The sequence below is a fragment of the Hemitrygon akajei genome, chromosome 19 (assembly GCF_048418815.1).
Source record: "Hemitrygon akajei chromosome 19, sHemAka1.3, whole genome shotgun sequence".
Lineage (NCBI taxonomy): Eukaryota > Metazoa > Chordata > Chondrichthyes > Myliobatiformes > Dasyatidae > Hemitrygon > Hemitrygon akajei.
Window position 1 is genome coordinate 5,191,846 of NC_133142.1, and position 27,753 is coordinate 5,219,598.

Genomic DNA, 27,753 nt, shown 5'->3' on the forward strand with positions numbered 1-27,753 from the left:
ATCCGTTCCATGGATGTTGCCTGACTTGTTGAGTTCCTCCTGTACTTTGTGTGTTGATTTCCAGCATCTGCAGAATCTCTCTTATTTATGACGATCCCGTTCCTGTGACCCATGTCCTTAGAAGAAGGTGTAAGAATATTCTTCGCAATGCTTTGGCGTTTGGAGATATTGGCAGAATGACAGGCAACCTCGGCCCCGTGTCCCCGAGCGTTCTGTGATAGTTTGGCGCTCCAGAACGGTTATTCGTTTGAAGTCTCTGATGGGTTCTATTTTAATTTCAAACCTGTTCGGCTCGTTGAAGAATGCGTCCCCGTGACAAAGGCGCGCAGTTCAACGGAAAGTTATTAAAATGGCCGCTGGGTCTGGCGTGACCAACGTAAAGAATTAAGATGTAGATCGCCAACGATCCCCAACCCCACCTCCGGCTTTCTCTCGAAAACATGATTCGTGTTTTATGTTGTTATTGTTACTGTCCCCAAAGGGCGATTGAAGCCGATGAAAAAAAGACCCCTCAAGGTTTGTTTTACCGGGACCTCCCACATTTCATCAACGCAGATGGGAATCACCTGTTCTGTAGATACTGGATACCAAGGACACCAATCAGGTTAGCTCGACAGCAGGCGCGGACTTCTTGTGTGGAGTTTCCGATCTGGGGGAGTCACCGACGGTGGTCAGTTTGATCGGAAAACGGGAGGTGGGAGCGGGGATGATCGAAGGGCAGAGGGGACATCATGGGACACTACAGCCAAGACCAACAGACACAAAATGATGGAGGAACTCAGCAGGTCAGGCAGCATCTGTGGAGAGAGATACACAAGCCCTGATGTCTTTAATAAACAAGACCACCCTTCCTGATGAAGGGTCTTGGCCCTCCTCTCCATAGACGCTGCTGGACCTGCTGATTTCCTCTAGTAATTTTTGTGTGTGTTGCTGTGGATTCACAACAGAATCTCTTGTGTTTGCACATTACAGCCCAGGATGTTGTGCCAACCTTTTAACTACTCCAAGCCCAATCTAACCTTTCCCTCCTACATTTTTCTATCATCCACGCACCAAAGAGTTTCTTAAATGACCCTAATGCACCTGCCTCTACCATCATCCCTGGCAGTGTGTTCCACACACCCACCACTCTGTGTAAAGCTCTTCCCTCAATCATCACCCCTGTACATTCCTCTAATCATCTAGAGTTATGCCCCTGGTGTCAACCATTTCCGCCCTGGAAAAAAGTCTCTGGCTATCCACTCTATCAATAATTTTCATCATCTTGTACACTTCTATCAAGTCGCCTCCCATCCTCCTTTGCTGGGATGGATGTTCAGTGAAATGGTGTGCAAACACTTCCCTTTCAACTCCAACTCTTTTAGTCATTAACACAAGAAAATCTGAAGATACTGGAAATCCAAGCCACACACACAAAATGCAGGAGGAGCTCAGCTTCTGTGGAAAAGAGCGAACAATCGACGTTTCAGGCTGAGACCCTTCATCAGGACTCGTGAAGGGTCTCGGATGGAAACTTCGACTGTCTACTCTCAGGGTGAACATACACAGTCTTTTTCCCAGGGAAGGGGAACTAAAAACTTGAGGGCATAGGTTTAAGGTGAGGGGAAAAGATTTAAAAAGGAACTGAGGGGCAACTTCTTCAAACAGAGGGTGATGGGTTTATGGAATGAGCTGCCAGAGGAAGTATTTGAGGTAGATACAATAACAATATTTTTAGTTTTTGTTTTAGCCAGACATTTGGCTAAGTAACTATTATAAGCTTAGATGGATATGGACCAAAGGGAGGTAACTAGGACTAACTTGATGGTCCTAGTTACATCAATGGTCAACATGGATGAAGGACCTGTGTCTGTGTTGTATTACTCTGTGCTATACTATGAAGACCCCATCTGTCCTGCTGTTTAATTCATTTTGCTGCTAAATCCTCCAGGGCACTAATGATGATAATACATGATGCGGGTGAACACAGCGGCCGCTACGAGAACTTAGTTGAGTTATTCTTGGAGTTTTCCTTACTCGTCTTCTCACATGATCATGGTAGGTGCTGGCCGCTGGCTCTGCGCTCGACCAAACAACTGGAGTTTACAACGCGTTTATTCTCAGCCACATCACATTTCAATGTTCAGCATCTGCCACACACAAAAAGTCACTCAAAGATATTTCATGTTATAGAGATATATTGCAGAATAGTCCCTTCCGGCCCTTAGAGCCACACTGCCCAGCAACTCAAATCTTATCTCTAGCCTAATCGCGTGTGTGTGTGTGTTTTCCCTTCCAAGTGTACCAATTAAACTATCAAACCAAGAATCCTGGATTGATAGTTTAATTGGCCCCCTCGTGCAGAATCCAAGGCTAGTTCACAGGGAAACCTATGCACTGATCCCGAAGATGCACAACATAAAACAAAAGATAATGGGCCAAATTCCGTTTGTGACGGCTCACCGCCCATACTCGCTAGTCAACTGCTTCCTAAACCTAAACATATTTCAGTGATATCACCTCTCAATCTTCCAAACACCACTGGAAACCAGTCCAATGCGTTTGGCAGTGCAGTCTCCTCAAACTGTGAATCTACTAAAAAGCTTTGAGAATGGGAGGGTGGGCGGTGGGTGTAGGGTCGACAAAATTGACTGTGAAAGCTGTCAAACGGCTTGAAGGATGGCAGAGATCTCATTCATAAACATGTAAAGCCTAAAGGTGAAAAATACAATTTAAAAATTGGCAAAAAATTGAATAAAAATTAAAACACAAGTCAATGCTTGAATCGTACATTTAAATCAACCCAATTAAATCGAACAGATGTCTTTAATCTCTCCGATGAAATGGTTGGAAGATTAAGAGGTGATAGCTTTGGAATATACTGTACGAAGTTCTAGGGAGACACAGGAGACTGCAGGATGCTGGAAATCCAGAGCAACACACACAAAATGGTGGAGGAACTCAGCAGCTCAGGCTGTATCTGTGGAGAGGAATGGGCATTCAGCATTTCAGGTCAAGACCCTTCTTGACTGAGAGATGGTGGAAGACAGCCTGTATAAAGAGGTGGGGGTGAGGAGTTGAGGAAGAGTTGCTGATAAGTGGATCCAGGGGAGAAGGGGTGCAGGGCAGATGGACAGGGGTGGGAGGAGGGGGAGAGGAGATCATGACAGAGACTGGGAAGTGGGAGGATTAGGGATCACAAAAAATTGATACAAAGAATATGTTAAAGTTATATTAGAGGAACAACATCTCATATTCCACCTTGGTAGCCTCCAACCTGATGGCAGGAACATCAGTTTCTCTAATTCCCAGTTACCACTTCCATCTGTCCCCTTTGTCCCGATCCCACTAGTGCCCATCACCCCATCTCTTTCTCCTCCCTCACCATTTTGTTCTGCTCTTCACCCACACATTCCTCCCTCAGGTTCCTCTCCCCATTTCCTTCTCTTTGGATTCTATAAGATTCCATCTTTTCAGCCCTTTGTCACTTCCACCTATGAGCTCTTATTCCATTTCCCATTCTCCTCGATGCCTCACCTGCCTATCGCCCCCTCTCACCTGGATCCTCGCATCACCCACAGGCTTATTCCACCATTTCCCACCCCCACCTCTTCCGTTAACTATCTCCTCTCTTTCTGTCCAGTCTTGATGAAGCATCTCAATCCAAAACGCTGACTGCCCATTTTCATCAATTGATGCTGCCTGGCCCACTGAGTTTCTCGAATATTTTGTGTGTTGCTTCAGAAGTCCAGCATCTGGAAGTCCATCTTTTGTCAAGGATTATGTTTTCCATGTTCCGGGTATCTGAGTATTGAGGTCAGAGTCTCAAAATAAGGTAATTCAGCTTTACAGGATGGATCAAGATCAACTGTCTACCCCGTGGGTAGTTAACCTTTGTGGAGATGCAGTCCCTGGGGATCTTTGAGGCAGAGGTTGATGGATTCTTTTGAGTTTAGGGAAAATTGAGGTTGGTACAGAAAACCACTGCTGAGAAAAAAGCCCAGCTGTGGTCTTGGTCAATGCAGAGGGGCTGGTCTTCCTCCTCCTCCTCCCTCTATTTCTTATGTTCCTGGCAATGGGTTTGTCACTTCTGTCTATCCTGCCATGGGTGAAATGGGCAGACTTCCCAGCAAAACACGCCCTCCCTTCTGAACTCCAGTAGAGTTAGAATCAGGTTTACTATCACTGACGTATGTCATAAAGATTGTTGTTTTGTGGCAGCAGTACAGTGCAGTACATTAAAAATTACTACAAGTTATAATCATCATCATCACCATCATTATGTGCTGTGTTGTATGATGTGGGCGATCATGATCTTAGCATGACCATGATTGTTCTTGGCAAATTTTTCTACGGAAGTGGCTTGCCATTGCCTTCTTCTGGGCAGTGTCTTTACAAGACAGGTGATCTAGTCACTATCAATACCCTTCAGAGATTGCCTGCCTGATGTCAGTGGTTGCATAACCAGGGCTTGTGATATGCACCAGCTGCTCAAACAACCATCCACCCCCTGCTCCCATGGCTTCATGTGACCCTGATTGGGGGGTGCGGGGGGCTAGGCAAGTCCTACACCTTGCCCAAGGGTGACCTGCAGACGAGTGGAGGGAAGGAGCATTTCTCAACTCCTTTAGCAGAGAGGTATCTCCATTTTGCCACCCAGACAAGTTATAATAACAATTATTTTTTAAAAATAAGTAGTGCACAAAGGGAGCAAAAAGTAAGGTCATGTTCATGGACCGCTCAGAAATCTGATGTCAGGGGGAGAAAGCTGTTCCTAAAATGTTGAGGGCGTGTCTTCAAGCTCCTGTATCTCCTCCCTGATGGCAGCAATGAGAAGAGGTTATGTCCTGGATGGTGAGAGTCCTTAATGCTGGATGCTGACTTCTTGAGGCATTGCCTATTGAAGATGTCCTCAATGGTGGGAAGGTTGGTGCCCATGGTGGAACAGGCTGAGTCTGCAAACCTCTGCAACACACAGAATGCTAGAGGAACTCAGCAGGCCAGGCAGCATCGATGGAAAAGAGTACAGTCAACGTTTCAGGCCAAAACCCTTCAGCAGGACTCAAACCTCTGCAGCTTTTTCCCATCCTGTACATTGGTGCCCCCATACCAGACACTGATGCAACTAGTCAGAAGGCTCTCCATGGTACTTTTGTAGAAACTTGCTCGAGTCTTTGGTGTCATACCAAATTTCCACAAACTCCTAATGAAATATAACTGCTGGTGTGCCCTCTTCATGATTGCATCAATGTGTTGGGCCCAGGATAGATCCTCAGAGATGTTGATATCCAGGAATTTGAAGCTGCTCACACCTTCCACTGCTGACCCTGGCCAGGGTCAGAGGGCAGCACATGATCCCTGAACTCCCTCACTAGAGAGGTAATAGATGCAGATGGCTCCACAGGGAACTGCCAACTCCTTTTGCTACTTTGGGGCAATAAACAGAATTGGAAGATAGGAATGTTTTTGTCATTTTATGCCTCTGATGTAATTCCCTTGCCATTCCCCTGAAACAGACAATTTCAAAGCAGTTACAGCCAGCCCAGTTACTTCAGTTCACAGACACAGATTGTTCTTCTGTATTGATCATTCTACCTTATCAAAGAACACTCTATGAATAATTTATTATTTGGAAATTATCTTTGGTTTAGAATATTATTGATAGGGGCCTCATTACATCCACTTTCAATTGCTTTAATCCAGCAAGGGTTAGTTCAGGAAACAGTTCACAAAATAGTGGTCACAAGAACAGCCTCTCAAAGTGGTGGACTCCATTCCTTGCCACGGCAACAACAAAGGCATTTGCTGTGTTTTTTTCCACTGTCCTTGACTTATTCCAATTACCCGTTTTACAGATACTTCCTTCCTCCTTAACCAACAACCCTCTTCTTCAATTTTTACATTTCTGATAAAATGTCACTGACCTGAAATATCATCTCTGCTTCTCACTCCATGGAGGCTGCCTGACCTGCTGAGTTCTTCCATCGTTTTAAGATTTTATCATCTCACAATCAGGATCAGAACCAGGTTTATTACCACCAACTGATAATGGTGGATGCGGGTTCAATTTCAACATTTAAGAGAAATTTGGATAGGTACATGGATGGGAGGGTTATGGAAGGATATGGTCCAGGTACGTGTTGATGGGACTAGACAGAATTAACAGTTTGGCATAGACAAGATGGGCCAAGGGGCCTGTTTCTATGCTGTAGTGTTCTAAGATTCTATGATATATGTTGTGAATTTTGTTGTTTATGGCAGCAGTACAGTGCAAGACATAAAAATCCCAAAATTAGTAAATAGCGCAAGAGATGGATGACGAGGTAGTGTTCATGGATCCATGGACCATTCAGGAATCTGGTGGTGGAGGGGAAGAAGATTTTGAGTTTGGGTCTTCATGCTCCTGTACCTTCTCCTTGATGGTAGTAAGAGGGCTATCCTAGATAGTCAGGGTCCTTGGCAATGGATGTTGCCTTTTTGAGGAACCATCTCTGGAAGACATCCTCAACAGTGAACAGTCTAGTGCCTGTGTTGGAGAGGCATGTCTTGATGTCTTGGATTAGTGATTGTGGGTTGACATATTCCTGGATCATTCAGTCACTGTACAGTGTCTCTAAGTTCCCACCACTGCTCATCTATTGTGAAAACTCACACACCAATCTGCCTGCGCAATGGATTGAGAGAGTGGCCTTAATTATCATTATGTAATTGGAACATAGAACAGAACAGTAACAGTCCTTTTGGCACAGATCTCTGCGCTGGCCACAATGCCAATTTAAACTAATCTGGCAGCACATGGTCCATGTCCCTCTATTCCCCGTCTTTGTATGTGTCTGTCTAAATGACTCTTAAATGTTGTTATTGTACATTCTTCTATCAACTCCTCTGGCATTGCATTCCATGCCACTACCACTCCATCAGACAAAATAATCAAAGACCCCACCCATCCCAGCATCCCTCTCCCATCAGGCAGAAAGTACAAAGGATTGACAGCATGGACCAACAGGCTCAAGGACAGCTTCTATCCCACTGTTATAAAACTATTGAATGGTTCCCTAGTATGATAAGATGGACTGTTGACTTCACAATCTATCTCATTATCTCCTTCTACCGTCTGTTACTCCAATGGTGTTTAGGGCAGCAATGAAGGTGCTCCATCTCTGGTAGTGCTCAAGGCTTCCTTCATTGCATCTGTAGCCCAGTTTTCACTACTGTCAGTCATGCAAGACCCAGGTGGAGACTCAGGAATACCGTCGCACTCAGATGTAGAAGGATTCTTCATTGCTGTTTCCGTAACAGTTTTGTTTTACCAGTCAGGGTTGTTAGCCCTGGGCTGAACCCCCAAACCTGGAGGATCAGCAGATCACTCTTAGTCTGGCCTCTACCCTTTGACATGTTTGGCATTGGCGACCCTACCAAGAGCCAAAGCATAAAGTCCTGACTCCAACTGACATAGCTCTCTGATTCAATGAGGCACGCAGGCTTCCAAACCATGACGAGGTTGTGGTCCTCTTGGAGGAACCTCATTATGACCTTGCACCTTATTGTTTATCTGCACTGCACTTTTTATTCTACATTCTGTTATTACCTTGTACTACCTGTTATCTGCTATCTGCTACCTGCTATCTGTTTTGCATGCTATACATACCGATCATTTTCACTGTTCCTCAGTACATGTGACAATAATAAACCAATTTGCCAATTTAATTTTAATTTATTCTCTGTGTAAAAACACTTGCATGATAAATATCCTCTAAATTTTTACAGATTACAGAGGAGGTGTTTGCTGTCCTGAGGCAAATTAGGGTCGATAAATCCCCAGGGCTGAAAGGTGTTCTCTCGGGAGGCAAGTGCAGAAATTTCTGGGGCCCTAGCAGAGATATTTAAATCATCTGTAGCAAAAGCTGAAGTTCTGGAGGATTGGAGAGTAGCCAATGTTATTGCGCTATTGAAGAAAAGCTCTAACCATGCACCAGGAAATTATAGGCCAGTGAGCCTGACATCAGTAGTGGGAAAGTGTAGATGGAATGCTGTGAGAGAGAGATTGGTTCCTGTGATGTACTGAGCTGTATCCATAACCTCCGTGGTTTCAGGCAGTCATGGGCAGAGCAGTTGCTGCCCCAAACCATTATGCATCCATGAAGGGAAGTGGCCAGTTGACACTCTGAGTCTCAGCCTGAAACGTCGACTGTCCACTTCCCTCCAGTAATGCCGTCTGACCTGCTGACTTTTCCCAGAACTCCGCTGCAGATTGTTTACAGTAAGTATCACCCTTGTTTGGATATTTGATTTCACTCCAGGGGGTGGGGGACTCCTCCTTAACATCTAAATCTTCTTCCTCCTCATTCAGTTGGGCATGGACAGAGTGAAGGAAAGCGCCTATATATATCAGATTTCAGAATTTACGTCCGTGACTGCCTGCAACACATCGACATAATGAAGAGGCAGTATCCAAATCTAAAGCTTTATACCATTTCCTTCTCCATGGTAAGTAGCTTCACAGAACAAAAAGTTATAGTAGTGTGACACAACTACAGCACCAGCGACCTGGGTACAATTCTGACACTGGCTGTAAGGAGTTTGCACATTCTCCCGGTGACCATGCACGTTTCCTCCGGGTGCTCCGGTTTCCACCCATATTCCGAAGATGTACAGGTTAGAAGGTTAATTGTCACATGGGTGTAATTGGGGAGCGTGGGCTCATTGGGCTGGATAGGCCTGTTACTGTGCTGTATCTCCAAACATATGAAAATAAAAAATACAAATGAGTTAATCTGGGTAGCATTCAGTTTTCTCAGTTTTTCTACACACGAACAAGGGGGTGCGTAACATAACCTGGAACTCAAACTCAATGATTGAGCATTCAACCATGCAGCAATGAGCAGGCTTTTCAGCCCACAATGTTTTGCCAATCTTGATGTTAATTTGTATTAATTGTCCTCTTCCTGTGTATCATCCATATCCCTCCATTACCTTCATATTTATGTTTCTGTCTTAAATCTTCTTAAACTCCGCCAAACTGCCTGCTTCCCCTTGTAACCTGTTCCTGGCACCTTCCACTCTCTGTATGTAAAGACAACTCACCTCCACTCACAATGTTAAAAGCAGGTCCTCCAGTGTTTGACGTTTCTACCCTGGGGAAAGAATTCAGACTGTCTACCCTGTCAGAGTTTGTCATAGTTTTAGTAACTTCTCACAGGTCTCTCCTCAGTCTTCGATGCTCTGGGGCAAGGATTCCCAACCTGGCGTCCATGGACCCTTTGCTTAATGGTATTGATCCAGGGCATAAAACAGGTTGGGAATCCCTGCTCTAGGGAGAACAACCTACGTTTGTGCAGCTTGTCCTTATAGCATACACACTCTAATCCAGACAGTATCCTGGTGAACCTCTTCGGAACCCTCTCCACAGTCTCCATATCCTTCCTATAATGGGGCAACGAGAACTACACACAATGCTCCAAATGCAGTCTGACTGAAGTTTAATATAGCTGCGGCATAACTTCCTTACTCTTATACTCAACACCCCTACCAGTAAAGGCAAGCATGCCATATGCCTTCTTTACCACCTTATCCACGTGCACTGATGACACCACTGCTGTTGGCAGAATCTCAGATGGCAATGAGGAGGCATACAGAAGTGAGATAGATCGGCATATTGAGTGGCGTCACAACAACCTCACACTCAACATCAGGAAGACCAAGGAACTGATTGTGGACTTCAGGAAGGAGAAGTCAAACGGATCAGTCCTCATCAATGAGTTTGTCATGGAAAGGGTGAGCAGCTGTGAACATCCCAGAGGGTCTCTCCTGGGCCCAACATATTGATACGATCATGAAGAAGGCACACCGACGGCTATACTTCATTAATAGTTTGAGGAGATTTGGAATGTCATCAAAGACTCTAGCAAATTTCTACAGATGTCCACACTTAGAGTACAGACAGACAGACAGACATACTTTATTGATCCCGAGGGAAATTGGGTTTCGTTACAGTCGCACCAACCAAGGATAGTGTAGAAATATAGCAATATAAAACCATAAGTAATTAAATAATAATAAGTAAATTATTCCAAGTGGAAATAAGTCCAGGATCAGCCTATTGGTTCAGGGTGTCTGACACTCCGAGGGAGGAGTTGTAAAGTTTGATGGCCACAGGCAGGAATGACTTCCTATGACGCTCAGTGTTGCATCTCGGTGGAACGAGACTCTGGCTGAACGTACTCCTGTGCCTAACCAGTACATTATGGAGTGGATGGGAGAATGGAATATTGTGTTCAGTTCTGGTCGCCTCATTATAGGAAGGATGTGGAAGCTATCGAGAGGGTGCAGAGGAGATTTACCAGGATGTTGCCTGAATTGGAAAACAAGTCATATGAGGCAAGGTTAGCAGAGCTGAGACTTTTCTCTTTGGAGCGAAGAAGGATAAGAGGGGACTTGATAGAGGTCTACAAGATTAAGAGAGGCATAGATAGGGTGGATAGCCAGTACCTGTTACCCAGGGCACGAATAGCAAACACCAGAGGGCATATGTACAAAGTTAAGGGAGGGAAGTTTAGGGGAGACATCAGGGGTAAGCTTTCTACACAGAGGGTTGTGGATGCCTGGAATGTCTTGCCAAGGATGGTGGTGGAGGCTAAAACATTAGGGATATTTAAGAGCCTCTTGGACAGGCACATGGATGAAAGAAAAATAGAGAGTTACGGAGTAGTGTGGGTTTAGTACTTTTTTAAAGGAATATAGGGTCGGCACAACATCGAGGGCTGAAGGGCCTTACTGTGCTGTAGTATTCTAGTGTTCTAATGTAGTGTGGAGAGCATTCTGTCTGGTGGCATCACTAGCTGGTAGGGAGGCTCCAATGTGCAGGGATTGAAAGAGGCTGCAGAGGATTGTAGACTTAACCAACTCCATCATGGGCACAAGCCTCCCCACCAATAAGTATATCTTCAAGAGACAGTGCCTCAAGAAGGTAGCATCTATCATTAAGGACCCTCACCATCCCAGGACATATTTCTGGTGCTGATGTAGCATGCCCACAACTTCCTACCTCCAACCTGTATGTCTTTGTGACTGTGGGAGGAAACCAGAGCACCCGGAGGAAACCCATGTGGTCATGGGGAGAATGCACAGACTCCTTACAGATGGGAACTGAACTCTCCGAGTGCTGCCCAACCATCGTCACCAACACAACTTCTATAGGCTGGAAGTCTTTACAGATTCCTTCCCCTTACCAGCGTGTTGTCTCCACCTCCCTCTTTTCTATCCTGTTAAACATATTCAGGGCATCAGTCAGATGTAATGTAACGAACGCTGTACAGTGCACCACCAAACCATCCCAGAAACAAGAAACTCCAGGACCTCAGTGTGGGAGCTGGCTGCCTTTAACACGAGTCTGAGATGTCATCTCTTCTAGCCAGAGTGGCCCCTACTCCCCAATCTGCTGGTAGAGGGGACTGGTCTTACTCTGGTATCCCCATCATTTTGTAATATCTATCCCTCAATCAACACAAGATTGGATTATCTGACAGTGCTGCAGCAACCGCTTTGTTCAAAGTGATTGCTAGTTTTACCTATCTTCTATAGTCGCCTCATTACATGAGGGGCTTGGAGGCTTCAGAGAGAGGGCAGAAGAGGCTCACCAGGATACTGCCTGGATTAGAAGGTTCAGCTTTAAGGAAAGGTTGAACAAACTTGGATTGTTTTCTCTGAAGCATCAGAAGTTGTGGGGAAACCTGACAGCAGTTTATGATGAGGGGCAGTTAGTCCCATGGTGGAAATGTCAAATACTAGAGGGCATAGCTTTAAGGTGAGAGGAAAGAGGTTTAAAGGGGGTGCATATGATCAGTTTTTGTTTTTACACAGAGTGGTGGGTGTGGTAAACTGTATACCTGTCTGGACACGCCCCTCTGCTGACTGCTCCTGCGGCTCCTCCCACAGACCCCTGTATAAAGGCGATTGGGGCACTGCTCCTCCCTCAGTCTCCGAGATGTCGTGCTCCCTTTTTGCTGCTAATAAAAACCTATCGTTCACTTCCAGTCTCTGAGAGTTATTGATGGTGCATCAGTGGGTGCCTGAAATCCACTGCCAGAGGCCATGGTGAAAGCAGAGACAATAGTGGCATTTAAGAGGGTTTTAGATGAACACATGAGCATGGGGGTATATGGCAGTTTGTTTTAGCATGATTTGTCACCATGATTGGCACACACATTGCTGACCTATCCCTAGCAACACACACACAAAATGCTGGAGGAAGTCAGCAGGTCAAACAGCATCTATGGAAAAGAGGGGCCTACTGTGGGCCTACTCCAGGGTTCTGATCTGAGGACTCCGTTGGCTCAGAATGCTGTTGTTCGCTTCAATTGTTCGCGTGCTCTGTATTTTGTTTTCTTTCTCTTGCACATTGAGTGCTGGTCTTTTATTTTTATTTATATTCTTTTTTTTCTTTAATTGGGTTCTTTCAGGTTTCTTGCTTTGTTGCTGCCTGGAAGAAAGCAAATCTCAAGGTTGAGTAATTTATACACTCTTTGATAATATAGTTGAACTTGAATCTTGAAACAGTCGACGTTTCAGGCTGAGACCCTTCTTCAGGACTGAGAGGGAAGGGAGAAGATGCCTGAACAAAATTTCTTCCCCTTTTCCTCTATTTTTCACTCTTACATTTTACCTTTTCTACCTGCCTACTACTTCCCTGGGTCCCCTCCTCTTTCCCTTTCTCCTATGATCCACACTTCTCTCCTATCAGACTCCTTCTCCTGCCCTTGAGCTTTCCCACCAACTTGGCTTCACCTATCACCTTCTAGCTAGCCTCTTTCCCCTTCCCCTACCTTTCAATTCTGGCGTCTTCCCAGCTTCCCTCTCAGTCCTGAAGAAGGGTCTCAGCCCAAAGCATCAACTGTTTACACTTTTCCGTAGATGCTGCCTGATCTGCTGAGTTCCTCCAGCATTTTGTTCTGGATTCCAAAATCTGCGATTTTGTGTGTTTACTGAATTATCCCTGTAGTCTTCTATATTCAATGTTCTCAGAGTGCCTGAACTTAAAAATAACTTACTAGCCTTGGGATTGCTCTAAGCGGTGACAGAAGCTAAGTAAGTGCCTTTATTCTTCCATTTCTGCCACTTCTTGCATTCCAGGGAGGACTGATTCAAATCAATATCATGAATGAGAGACCAAACATTGTGGCAGCGGCAATTTTTATGGCACCCCTGGTCCTCATGAATCCTGAATCAGCAACTCCAATTAAGGTAAAGGCAGACTCAAGAAACACCAAATGTTTCAGGTAGTATTTGGTTCAATTTGCTCTGGCACCCATCCTCGCTCCACGTGGTCAGAGCAGGTCTGATCATTCCGTTACCACGGATACCCCACTGGGCACAATGAGCTCCAAGCGACCACTAGGCCTCAGGGAGTCGAGCAGCATCTGTGAGGGGAGAAAGAACCATTGACATTTTGGGTCGAAACTATCAGATCTAAGTCCTGATGCAAGTCTTGACCCCAAAACATCGACAATTCCTTTCCCTCCAGGGGAAGTGGTTTGTGTGGGTTCAAATTCAACATTTCAGATATGTTTGGATAAGTGCATGGATGGAGGGGGTACAGAGGGCTATGGTCCAGGTGCGGATCAGTGGGACTAGGCAGAGTAACAGTTCGGCATGGACCGATGGGTCTGTTTCTGTGCAGCCATGCTCTATGACTCAATGGCAGTGACTCTGACAGATGCTACCTGACCCACTGAGTCCCTCTGGTAGATGGTGTGTTGCTCCAGACTCCAGCTCCTGCCGTCTCTCTTGTCCCCATCTATTCACACTAATCCTGTTTCCCAACACATTTGCAGATGATACAAAGATCAGTGGCACTGTGGATAGTGTAGATTGCCAAAGGACACAGCAGGATATAGATCAGTTACAGATATGGGCAGAGAAATGGCAGATGGAGTTTAATCCTTTCAAGTGTAGGTGTTGTACTTTGGGACGTCAAATGTAAAGGAGGTGGCAGTTATCCACTGTATACAATGATGACAGGAATCCTGCACAGGAGAGATTTTAAAATGGAAAAGCTGCTGCACTGGGGCAGTTCCACTCACTCGACCTCAAAATCCAGCTTCTATGGGACGGGTAGTCGTCACAATTGGGGCCTTCCTTGGTTGCAATGACTGGCCATAACGTGTTCTGTGCCTCATCATGTCCTTCGCTCTCCAGAGAGCATTGCAGAACCACCATCCTGGCCGTTGGATCTCACTATAGATCTCATCCCCCCAGTCCACCAGAGCTGACTTTGCATGCTAGGACAGGCATGTCCCTAGATCACTGGGGTATGAGGCCCAACGGCTACCCTCACCTGGTTTAGCCCGCCTGTCGAAGCGGTATATCAGGGTGTGGCCACTGTTGCATGCCAACAGTTATTTGAAGCCACAGGTGAGAGTTGAAAGTCTGGTGGGGACCAAAGGTGAGTGAGCTGCCCCAGACTGGACACAAGTCCATTCACCAGAGGTGCTGCCTCTCCCTGAATACCCCATACACCCCAAATGTAAAGAGACAGTACACAGTTATTGACAGGATAATTAAGTGTGTTGATGTACAGAGGAAACTTGTGGTTAAAATCCATATCGTCCTGAAGGTGGCTATGTGGTAAAGAAGGCATTAGCATTCTTGCCTTTATTAGTCAAGGCTTCGAGTTCGAGTCAAAAAGATATGTGTCAGCTTTATAAAACTCTAATCAGGCTGCATCTGGAGCATGGGTTCCCAACTATTTCTTTGAACCGCTACTGTTAACTGAGGGGTCTGTGGACCCCAGATTGGGAACCCCTGATCTAGAGTTTTGCATTCACCCCAACACAGGAGGCTGTGGGGAAAGTGCAGAAGAGGTTTACCAGGATGTTGCCTGGATTAGAGGGAATGTGCTACATGGAGAGGTTAGACAAACTCGGGTTGCGGTCTCTGAAGCAGCAGACGCTGAGGGGAGAACTAATAGATGATTATAAGATTATGAGAAGCAAGGATAGAGTAGGTAGCCGGTATCTTCTTGTTAGGTTCAAAATGTCTTATAGGGAGTATGCATTTAAGGCGGGATGAGGTAAGTTGAAAGGTTCAGGGCAAGTTCACAGAGAGTGGCAAGTAACTTGAATGTGCTGCCAAGGGTGGTGGTGAAGGCGGATGCTATAGAGACATTTAAGAGGCTATGAGGTGAAAGTACAGTGAATGAAGGGATATGGACATTGAGCAGCAGAAGAGGTTAGTTACACCACAAACATAGGATCATAATTAGGCAATTCAGCCCATTGAGTCTGCTCCACCATTCGACTGTGCCTGATTTATTTTCCCTCTCACCACATGTGATGTTTAATTACTAATTTAATTAATTTGGCACCACATCGAGGGTCGGAGAGCCTTTCCCAGTGCTGGACTATGTTCTACATTCCAAATATACACTAGAAAAGGCCATTCACGTCTTTGACACCAATTTTGTCCACTATGATTGGCTCTTCAGTTCAGTTTGGTGACCTAGACACACACCCCTCCACTGTGACCGAGGAATTTTCATCCCAGTGTATAGGAATGCTGTGAGACCTCCAGCCCCAAGTTCCTGACGTGTGCTGGGAGGCAATCAGTGACGTACATTTTCTCATCTCAGTCGTCCACAGCCCCAGATCTCTATGAGAATAGCGTCTAATTAAGAGCAGGGACTTTACTCAAATTCTTTTTGTTTTCTCTATTCTAGATGTTTCTGGCCAAAGTGTTGTATCACACGTTACCACACTTAACCTTGGGGTACATAGATCCTTATGCAATATCCACCAATAAATATGAGGTGTGTCAGTCTTTTTTCCCCTCTCCTTTTCCTAGTTAAATAAGGAATTCAATGGATTCTGTATGAATGTATTGGTGTAGCTCTGTATATACATAAAATAGCTTATTTACATCGATTGCTTGTTATGTCCATAAAGTGATGCCAGGCACAGGAGAGTCTGTACATAAGGTGACTGATAGGAAGTGATAAAGTAGTGGTGGTTGGGAGTGTGGAGGGGTGGGTTAGTGGGTGGAGGTGTTGATCAGTCTTACTACTTGGGGAAAGTAACTGTTTTTCATTCGGGTGGTTCTGGTGTGGATGCTGCATAGTTACCTCCTTGAAGGGAGGGGTACAAGCAGTCCATGAGCCAGCATCTTTCTGTAAAAATGTCCTTGACAGCAGGTAGGCTGTTGCTGGTGATGCACTGGGCAGTTTTGTCTACCCATTGTAGAGCCTTTTGCTGTCAACAGCAGTGCTTCTATTTTGATTCTAAATTCTTGGGCAACACGGTAGCATAATGGTTAACACAATGGCTTTACAGCGCCAGTGTTTACTGATCAGGGTTTGATTCCTGCCACTGTAAAGTGTTATATGACAACTGTGCTGCTAAAGGTCCAATTCTGCTCCAATTCCATAAGTTTAGATATTTCAAAGTTAAAAGATCAGATAAAAATCAACACCTGAGAATGCTTCTCTGGAGGATAAAGGAGGTTCATGCTGACCATCGGGCACTCCGCTATATGGTCTACTGACATCAAAGGGACTGTATTTGAGAGGGTGAGTAGCTTCAAATTCCTCGGTATATGCATCATCGAGGATCTCATCTAGACTGTACATACTAGTTGTTAGGTGAAAAGAAAAGCACAGTAATACCTCTTTCACCTCAGACGGCTGAAGAAGTCCGGCATGAGTCCCCAAATACTCAGGACTTTCTACAGGGGCACTATCGAGTGCATCCTGATTGGCAATGTCATTGCCTGGTATGGAACTGTACTACCCTCAATCGCAGGGCACTGCAGAGAGTGGTGCGGACAGCCCAGCACATCTGTGGATGTGAACTTTCCTCTATTTAGGACGTTTACAGCAGCAGGTGTGTAAAAAGGACCATCGGGGACTCCAGCCACCCCAACCACAACTGTTCGAGCTGCTTCTGTCTGGAAAACAGTACCACAACGTTAGGTTCAGGACCAATAGGGTCTGGGACAGCTTCTTTCACCAGGTCATCAGATTGATCAATACACATTGGTCTGATTGCATATCGGACTGTACGTACATTATGCAAAACAATTATATATACAATTTCAGGGTTTGGGCAATATCCTCCCTCATTTCTCCTCTTTCTTGCTTGTATATTGCGACAGAGATGCAACATAAAAGATTTTTACCTCCTTGGATGTAAGAAATAAATGAACAATTAAATAAATAAATATACTGATCCCATTTACCAGTGCTTGTTCATAGCCTTTTACATCTAGGCCCTTTTAAATTGTATCAAATATCAGCAGTGAAAACCTCCCTACTTCCCAAGATAATGTGAAAACAGCTAATAATTTTTAAATAGTTCGAAGTTCAAAGTATATTTTACCTCTTCTTCCTGACCCCATCATCCTTACTGGGACACAGGACACCAACAGCAGCTTGCCAGAGTCTCAGTCCTGGGCTGAAGGAAGGTTGATTGGCCTTGTGGCCTCCACTTTCACCACATGTATTCTTAAGTCTTCTTAAGGATGGGCTCTTTGGGGCTTCTGTTGGCGTTTCTGTAGTTCTAGGTTTTTAAAGGATAGGATTGCTAGTTCCATGCCCAATCCAGATGCTGGAAGAACTCAGCAGGCCAGGCAGCATCTATGGAAAAGAGTACAGTTGACGTTTCAGGCCGAGGCCCTTCAGCAAGACTGGAGAAAAAAAGATGAGTAGATTTAAAAGGTGGGGGAAGGGGAGGGGGAAACACAAGGTGATAGGTAAAACTAGGAGGGGTAGGGGTGAAGCAAAGAGCTGATGAAAGAGATACAAGGATGGAGAAGGGAGAATCTAGTAGGAGAGGACAGAAGGCAATGGAAGAAAGAAAAGGGGGCAGGAGCACTAGATGGAGGGGATAGGCAGGCAGGGAGATAAGGTGAGAGAGGGAAAAGGCAATGGGGAATGGTGAAGTGGGGGGGAACTATCGGGACAATGTATACATTCATATTCCAAAGTCTTTCAATTTCCTCTTTTAACTCAGCATATTTCTGGTATTTTTCACTTATTGATTTTTATAAGTTATGTGTGTTTGGAATGGCTGTATCTATTAAGTAAGTTGTCCTTGCTTATTTATCCTGTTTTATTATATCTGGATGGTTATTATGGATTGTCTTATCTGTAATAACTGATCGGTCATAATATAATTTGTGGGATTCTGACTCTAGAACTGGATCGGGCTTCTTTTATGAGTTTGTTTTTTAAAGCAAGATTTTGGTGAATGATGTTTGCCATTTGATTATTATTATTATTTGTCTTTAGATAGTTTGTCGTCTTTGCATATTGGTTGTCAGTCTTTATTTGTGTTTTGTTTCTTATTGATTCTAATGTATTACTTTATTCTACCATGAATGCCCACAAGAAATGAATCTCAGGGTAGTATACACACTTTGGTAATATATTTAATTTTTAACTTTGCAATATTTGCCACTTGACTGGAAAAGTACAGTTCCAACAACTTTCAACAACTCAATGTCATTCAGGATAAAGCAGGCCATTTGATTGGAACTTATCAACCATTCTACCCTCCACCTCTAGTATACATTGTCTCAGTATGTACATCTGTCGTCGGAGTCTGAATGGTTCATGAACCCATTTTATTGTGTTTTGCAATATATATTTATTTTCTAACTTGTAGTAATTTTTAAAGTATTGCTGTACCGCTGCTGCAAAAACTTTTACAACATACTGTATATCAGTGATAATAATATCACTGGCATGCACTGTGAAATTTGTTGTTTGCAGCAGCAGTACATTACAATACATAATAATAAAAAACTATAAATTACAATAAGAAATACATTTCTAAAAATAAATTAAATAATAGGGCAAAAAAGGAAAATAGAATAGTAAGGTAGTGTATGTGGATTCATTGTCCATTCAGAAATCTGATGGTGGAGGGGAAGAAGCCTCTCCTGAAACATTGAGTGTGTGTCTTCAGGCTCCTGTATCTCCTCCTTGATAGTAGCAATGAGAAGAGGGCATAACCTGGGTGATGAGGGTCCTTAATGATGGATGGCACGCTTTTGAGGCATCATCTTTTGAAGGTGACCTCGATGGTGGGGAGGCTAGTGCCCATGATGGAGCTGGCTGAGTTTGCTTATACAGTGGCCTCTGCATACCAGACAGTAATGCAACCAGTTAGAAGGCTCTACACGGTATGTTTGCAGAAACTTGTGAGTCTTTGGTGGTATACAAATTCTTCTCAAACTCCTAATGAAATACAGCCACTGTTGTACCTTCTTTGTAATTGCATCAATATGTTGGGCCCAGGAGAGATCCTCAGTAATGTTGACACCACGAACTTGACACTGTTCACCCTTTCCACTGCTAATCCCTCGATGAGGGCTGATGTGTGTTCCCTTGACTTTCCCTTCCTGTAGTCCACTATCAATTCCTTGGTCCTACTGATGATTTCTGCTGATTCTGATCTTTTTATACTCACATCTTCGTCAAACAAAAGCAACATCCAGGCCATGCTCTCTTCTCACTGCTGCCATCAGTAAGGAGGTACAGGAGCCTCAATACTCACACCACCAGGTTCAGGAACACTCGTTACCCCTCAACCTCTTGATCCAGATGGAACAACTTCACTGACCCAACACTGAACTGCTCCCACAACCTATGACACACTTTCAAGGACTCTTCACCTCATGTTCTTGATATTTATTGCTCATTTATTTATTATTATTATATTTTCTTTTTGCATTTGTACAGTTTGTTGCCTTTTGCACATTGGTTGTCCGTTCATCTTCTTTAGTGCTGTTTTTTCTATTTTTTCTTTGTATTTACTCTGAATGCTTGCAAGAAAATGAATCTCAAATTTGCATATGGTGACATACATGTACTTGGATAACACATTTACTTTGAATTTTGCTTTCAAGTGATTCATTTAGTTATTGAGATGCACTCAACTGCCAGTGTGCTGAAAACCATTCTCATTTTTGCAGGTGGCGAGCTACATAAATGATCCTCTGGTCTGTAATGGACCAGTGAAAATAAAGTTCGCCTTCGAGGTGTTAAATGCACTAAGTAGGATAGAAAGGATTTTCCCCACCATCAGCACTCCTCTGTTAATAATGCATGGTGATTTGGACTCACTCTCAGACATCAGGGGTTCCTTCATCATGTACGGGAAGGTGGCAAGCACAGACAAAACGTTTAAGGTGATGCATCTTTCCACAAGAACAAAATACTAAAACTGGTGTAACATAAGCTTGTTTAACTCTTGAATACTTGGGATAATACATGGGATGCCACGGTAGAAGTTGAGAGGGCATTATTGCAGTCAGTGGGATGGGTTGCAGTGTAAAAGGAGGACAAAATTGAAAGGGGTGACAAATACAGGACTGAAGGTGGCATGTTTGAATGCATGCAGAATATGGAATAAGTTAGATGATCTTGTGGCACAGTTAGAGATTGGCAGGTATGAAGTTGTGAGGATCATGGAGTCATGACAGAAAGACAATTGTAGTTGGGAACTTAATATCTAGAGATACACAATCTATCATAAGGAAAGGCAGAGGGGGTGGAGTGGCTCTGCTGGTAGAAAATGAAATCAAATCTTCAGAAAGACATTACATAGGATTGGAAGACGTGGAATCCTTGTGGTTAGAGTGGGAGTCCTTGTGGGAAACTGCAACTGTAAGAAGATCCTGATGGGACTTATTTATATAAGGTAGCCAGGATGAGGTCTACAAATTACAATGGAAGATAGAAAATGCATGTCAAAAAGGCAATGTTACATTTGTCATGGGGATTTCAATATGCGGATAGATTGGGAAAATCAAGTTGATGCTAGATCCCAAGAAAGAGAATTTGTGGAATGACTTGATATGGCTTTTTGGATCAGCTTGTGGTTGAGCCCACTAGAGATCAGCCATTCTGGATTAAATGTTGTGTAATGAACTGGATGATTAGGGAGCTTAATATAATGAAACCCTTAGGAAACAGTGATCATAATATGATATAATTCACCCTGCAATTTGAGAAGGAGAAGCTAAAGTCACATATATCGTTAGTACAGTGGAGTAAAGGGAATTACAGAGGCATGAGAAGGGAGCTGGCCCAAGTTGATTGGAAGAGGACACTAGCAGGGATGACAGCAAAGCAGCAATGGATGGAGTTTCTGGGAGCAATTCGGAAAGTGTGGGATAGGTACATCCCAAAGAAAAGGAAGTATTCTAAAGGCAGGGTGACTCAACTGTGGCTGACAAGGGAAGTCAAAGTTAACATAAAAGCAAAAGAGAGGGCAAATAATAGAACAAATATTAGTGGGAAGTTGGAGGATTGGGAACTTTTTGAAAACCAACAGAAGGCAACTAAAAAAACCATAAGGGGGGAAAAGATGAAATATATAGGTAAGCTAGCCAATAATATCAAAAATGATACCAAACGTTTTTTGGGATATAAAAAGAGTAAAAGAGAGGCAGGGGTAGATTTTGGACCACTGGAAAATTATGCGAGAGATAGAAACAGGACAAGGTAATAGTGGACGAACTGAATAAATATTTTACATCAGTCTTCACTCGTAATACGCTGGAAGTTCGAGAGTGTCAGGAGGCAGAAGTGAGTGCAGTTGCCATTACTAGAGGGATGGTACTTGGGAAACTGAAAGGTCTGAAGGTAGATAAGTAACCTGGACCTGAATGACTACACCCCAGGGTTCTAAAAGACATAAATGAAGAGATTGTGGCGTCATTGGTAATGACTTTTCAGGAGTCACCAGATTCTGAAATGGTTCTGGAAGGTTCCAAAATTGCAAATGACTCTCCACTCTTCAAGAATGGAGAGAGGCAGAAGAAAGGAAATTATAGGTGAGTTAGTCTGACCTCAGTGGTTGGGAAGATGTTGTTGATTATTAAGGATGAGGTCTCAGAATACTTGGAGGCACATGACAAAATGGGCCAAAGTGAGCATGGTTTCCTTTATAGAAAATCTTGCCTGGCAAATCTGTTGGAATTTTTGGAAGAAATAACAAGCAGGATAGACAAAGGAGAATTGATGGATGTTGTATACTTGGATTTTCAGAAGACCTTTGACAAGGTGCCGCACATGGGGTCACTAAACAAGATAAGAGCCCAGGGTATTACAGGAAATATACTAACATGGATAGAGCATTGGCTGATTGGTAGGAGGCAAAGAATGAGAACAAAGGGATCCTTTTCAGATTAGCTGCCAGTGACTAGGGGTGTTCTACAGGGGGTCTGTGATGGGACTGCTTCTTTTCATGTTAATGATTTGGATGAAGGAATTGATGGCTTTGTGCCCAGGTTTGAAGACAATACGAAGATAGGAGGAGGGGCAGGTAGTGTTAAGGAAACAGAGTGGCTGCAGAAGGACTTAGACAGATTAGGAAAATTGGCAAAGAAGTGGCAGATGGAATACAGTGTAGCAAAGTGTATGGTTATGCACGTTGGTAGAAAGAATGAAAGGATAGACTATTTTCCAAGTGGGAGAAAATTCAAAACTCTGAGGTGCAAAAGGACCTGGGAGTCCATGTGCAGGATTCCCTAAAGATTAAGTTGCAGGTTAAATTGATGGTGAGGAAGGCAAATGCGATGTTAGCATTTATTTCAAGAGGAGTAGAATATAAAGGTAAGGCTGTAATGTTGAGGCTGTATAAAGCACTGATGAGGCCTCACTTGGAGTATTGTGAGCAGTTTTGGGTCCCTTATTTAAGAAAGAATGTGCTGACGTTGGAGAGGGTTAGGAGGAGGTTCATGAGAATGATTCTAGGAATGAAAGGGTTACCATATGAGCAGCAATTGAAGGCTCTGAGCCTGTACTTGCTTGTATTAAGAAGAATGAGGGGGGAATCTCATTGAAACTTACTTAACATGGAAAAGCTTAGATAGAGTGGACACGGAGAGAATGTTTCTTATAGTGGGGGTGTCAAGGACCAGAGGGCACAACCTTAGAATAGAAGGACATCACTTTAGAACAGAGATGAAAAGAGATTTATTTAGGCAGAGAGATGATGAATCTGTGGAATTCATGGCCACAGGTAGCTATGGAAGCCAGGTCACTGGGTGCATTAAAGGCAGAGGTTGATAGTTTCTTATTAGTCAGGGTGTGAAAGGTTATGGGGAGAAGGCAGGAGAATGGGATTGAAAAGAAAATGGATCAGCCATGATGAAATGGTGGAGCAGACCCAATGAGCTGAATGGCCTAATACTGCTCTAGGGCCTCGAATTTTGGAGTTCAGTTCTGGTGTCCTCTGTAAGCAAGTTTGTATGTTCCTTCCTGTGTGCATATGGGTTACATCTGGGTATGCTCTGGTTCCCTCCCACAGTCCAAAGTATATACCGGTTAGTAGGTTAATTGGCCTTTGTAAATTGTGCTGTGATTAGGCTGGCGTTAAATTGAGGTTTGCTGGCCGGCACAGCTTGAAGGGCCTATTGTGCGCTGTATTTTTAAATAAATACTCAAATCCGGGTTTATACTAGTTTGAAGTGCAGATACAAGGGAGACTGCAGATGTCGTAAATCTAGAGCAACACACAAATCTATGGAAAAGAGTTTTGTCAACAAGTTGATGTTTCGAGTTGAGAATTTTTGTCAGGGCTGGAAATAAAGTAGAAGAGAGACAGAATATGAGGGTGGGGAGAGTGAGAGTGGAAATAATTTTAGAATCTGAGAGGTGATGGATGGAAGTAATGAAGGACTGAAGAAGATGGAACCTGATAGGAGAGGATGGTGGATCAAGGAATAAAGAGGTGAGAAGGAATTTCTTTAGCCACAAGGTGCTGAATCTGTGGAATTCAGTGCCATAGATGACGGTGGAGGTCAAGTCATAGGACATATTTAAAGCAGAGGCTGATAGGTTCTTAATTAGTAAGGATGCCAAAGGTTACCGGGAGTAGCAAGAGAATGGGATTGAAAGGGAGAATAAGTCAGCCATGATTGATGAGCTAAATGGCCTAACTCGGTTGCTATGTATTATGGTCTTATGGTCTACATAGCATTGTGACGTGGAAGGGCTGGGGGAGTTGGTGAACTTGTGGAACTGGATAGGGAGATCATGAGGGGCAGATGGAACCAGATGGGAGTTTTGGTGGACGTGGAAAAATGAACAAAGAGAGAAAACATCTTGTTCCACCTGTCACCCTCCAACCTCTGTTCCCCAACTCCCCCCCCCCCCCCCCCCCGCCCACCTTCCTTCATAACGTTATATAGTTTCAAAGATTCATGGAGCTATACAGTCACGGACACAGACTTTTTAGCCTAATTCACCCATGCCAATCTATTGGTTGTCCATCATATCCAATAATGACTGGAGACCTGTGTGGGAAAAAAAGTTGCACTGGGACATTTCCCACTCACTTGACCTCAGCAAAATGGGTCTGGTGGAATGACTAACCATCACAAACTGGGGTCTTCCTTGCCTGCAGTGGGTGACCATAACTACTTCTGTGCCTTGTCATGTCCATCAGTCTCCGTGAAGCATTTCAAAAACACCTTTCTGCCCATTGGATCTCACTATTAATCTCATACACCCAGTCCACTGCTAGGAGGTGACTTCACATGGTAGTACAGGCATGTCCCAAATGCCAATCTAATAAAATACCATTTCCCTGTGTCACCCCCTTATAGAAAATATATGATTAAATCGGAAAGAGTGCAGAATAGATTGACGAAGATGTTGCCAGGATAATGATACTATTGTCCCTGTCTCACTGGCAACTCACCACGCTCAGTATGAAAAAGTTGCTCCTCGGGTCCATTTTAAATTTCTCCTCCCTCGTCCTAAACCTATGTCCCCTAGTTTTGCACTTCCTACCTGGGGGAAAGACTGTTACCATCCACTTTTTGTGATTTTAAACATTCTGTAAGGTTGCTCTTCAGTCTCCTTCATTCCAAGGAATAAAGCTAGCCTGGACAGCCACTCCCTATAACTCAGACCCCCTAGACAAAGAACATCAACCATAAAGCACAGCAGCTTTATGAATTAAACTATTTGGTCCATTGATTGTGCTCAGGACAGTATGGATAGTAGAAAAGCAAAGATAGCGCGTAGTCAGACTGTCAGGAAGAGCAGATGATAGGACAAAATTGCAGCCATGTACATTAGGGAAGCAAAATCAAAAAGGGTAATAAATATAGCACACAAAGTGTTATATTTCAATGCATGGGGTATAAGAAATAAGGTAGATGATCTTGTTGCACTATTACAGATTGCCAGGTATGATGTTGTGGCCATCACTGAATTGTGGCTGAAGGATGGTTGTAGTTGGGAGCTGTCCAAGGTTATACTTTGGAGGGATAGGAAGGTAGGCGGGGTGGGGGGGGTAGTGATTGGCGTGGCTCTGCTGGTAAAGAATGGCACCTAATCAGTAGAACAATGTGACATAAGGTTTGAAGATGTTGAATCCTTGTGGGTTGAGTTAAGAAACTGCAAGGGTAAAGGACCCTGATGGCAGTTATACAGAGGTCTCCCAACAGTAGCTGTGATGTGGATCACAGATTACAACAGGAAATAGAAAATGCGTGTCAAAAGGGCAATGTTATGATAGTCTTGAGAGATTTCAACATGCAAGTCGATTAGGAAAATCAGGTTGGTAATGGATCTCAAGTGAATGAGTTTGTTGAATGGCTACGATATGGCATTTTAGAGCAGTTTGGCATTGAGCCCACTAGGGGATCAGCTATACTGGATTGGGTGTTATATAATGAACCAGAGGTGATTAGAAAGCTTAAGCTAAAAGATGCTGAGAGTGTGGTTAATTTGTGGAATTTATTACCACAGGCAGCTGTGGAGGTCAGGTCATTAGGTGTATTTAAGGCAGAGTTCTTGATCAGACATGGCATCAAGGCCTCACTTGAGTATTGTTAACAATTTTGGGCTCCTCATCGAAGAAAAGGTGTGCTGGCATTTTGGGAGGGTTCAGAGGAGGTTCACAAGGATGTTTCTGGGAATGAAAGGGTTATCATACGAGGAACATTTGATAGCTCTAAGTCTGTACTCGTTTGAATTTAGGATGAGGGGGAATCTCATTGAAACCTTTCAAATGTTGAAAGGCCTAGACAGAGTAGATGTGGAAAGGATATTTCCCATGGTGGGGGAGTCTAGGACAAGAGGGCACAGACTTAGGATAGAGATGCATTCATTTAAAACAGAGATGCAGAGAAATTCCTTTAGCCAGAGCGTAGTGAATTTGTGGAATTTATTACCACAGGCAGCTGTGGAGGTCAGGTCATTAGGTGTATTTAAGGCAGAATTTGATAGATTCTTGATCAGACATGGCATCAAAGGTTATGGGGAGAAGGCCAGGGAGTGAGGCTAAGGAGGGGAAAAAAGGATCAGCCATGATTGAATGGCAGAGCAGATTTGATGGGCAAAATGGCCTAATGTCTTATGGTCTTATTCATATCCATAAATGCTGCCTGACTTGCTGAGTTCCTCCAGAATATTGTGGGTGATGCTTTGGATTTCCAGCATCTGCACTTTCTCGTGTTAGTGATACAACAGGTCAGAATGCTACTAAAACCAGTTATAACTCATTGGTGAAGGAATAACTTCCTCTTTCATTTCATTTACAAGTAAATTTGAGTTTCTGAAGCACTAATAAAATGTTTTTGAAGCATAATAATTTATCTCAATGGTCTTTTGATGTTCAGTCATTGCCATCTCTCATTCTTATGAATTTCTGCCAGATCGTTCAGAATGCCTTTCATAACCTCCACCATGAGCATCCAGTTACTGTTAACGAGGTGTTGGCGTTTGTGAAAGCATGGCTTATGGAGCGGTTACCATCTGAAAATGCAACTAATTTGTGATACTGGAAATCTTGAAGGCACGGATTTCTATGGAATAGAATTAATTGGGGAAGTGTAGTTTAAAACAAATTTCAAATCAGAAGTAACGAAGAAAACCCTTTCTCTTCCCATGGTGTTTTTAAAGCAAAAACAAACTCTGCCTAGCAACTTTCATCAGAACTTTGTGGAACTCAGGCTCTGGCAAGAGCTCGAAAGTTAAAGAGATGTTTCCTTTCCTGTGTGCCGACATCTCCCACTTGTCAGTGAAGTTTCCCTCAGCCCGTCTGTCCCCCATTGTCTGAAAGCATTTCTTTGTGTCCTGGGAGAAAACCGTGGAGCCCACACTCAGAGAGATTCTCGGCGTTATAACGGCATTTAAGTTTTACAGAAGATGGATTAGGAGTGCAACAAAGGGAAAAGTGGATTCAAATACAAGTAATGTCATTTCCAAGACCAACTATGCATGTGACAGTTTGTTGACCATTGTACTGATGGTATTACCTTAAAATATCTAAGATTCAGATACCTTACATCTACTTCTCAGACCGCCAAAGGAAATTGCCTTACAACCAGACTCTAAGGAACCAAAGAGCCAGGAAATCTGAGTCAGGTTAGCAACAATGATTACAAAGAGGAAACAAATTACTACTTATTTAAAACTACATTGTTAACTATTTGGTCCTTCTTTCAAATAATGACTTTGCATTTCATGGCAAATTATCCATTTTACAATGCCAATCCATATATTTTATTTTACACTTACATCGAACCTTGTTGGTTGAACTCTTTCCAATACCGTATGCCAAGCAATGACCCAAGACTGAACTCCTCACACCCAAGATGAGCAATCAAAGTTTCCATTCTTTAGATGAGATGAAGGCTTTTCGCTGAAGTGTATGTTGGAAGCCTCGCAACCCCGGTGAAAGCTGGACCTTCTCCTCAATCAAAGCTTGAACAAGTTCATCACTTGTTTTGTTCCACTTGTGGGCATCTCACCTCATC

General features: G+C 43.7%; 1 protein-coding gene across 1 annotated transcript; it reads left to right on the forward strand.

Annotated features, from left to right (window-relative positions):
• Positions 1 to 363: 363 nt before the first annotated feature.
• LOC140741712 (monoglyceride lipase-like) lies at positions 364 to 27,753 on the forward strand. Its single transcript, XM_073072003.1, has 7 exons — positions 364 to 604; positions 1,931 to 2,037; positions 8,330 to 8,466; positions 13,108 to 13,218; positions 15,692 to 15,781; positions 19,945 to 20,160; positions 26,650 to 27,753. Exons 1-7 carry the CDS (start codon positions 441 to 443, stop codon positions 26,770 to 26,772), a joined length of 948 nt encoding a protein of 315 aa, XP_072928104.1. The 5' UTR covers positions 364 to 440; the 3' UTR covers positions 26,773 to 27,753.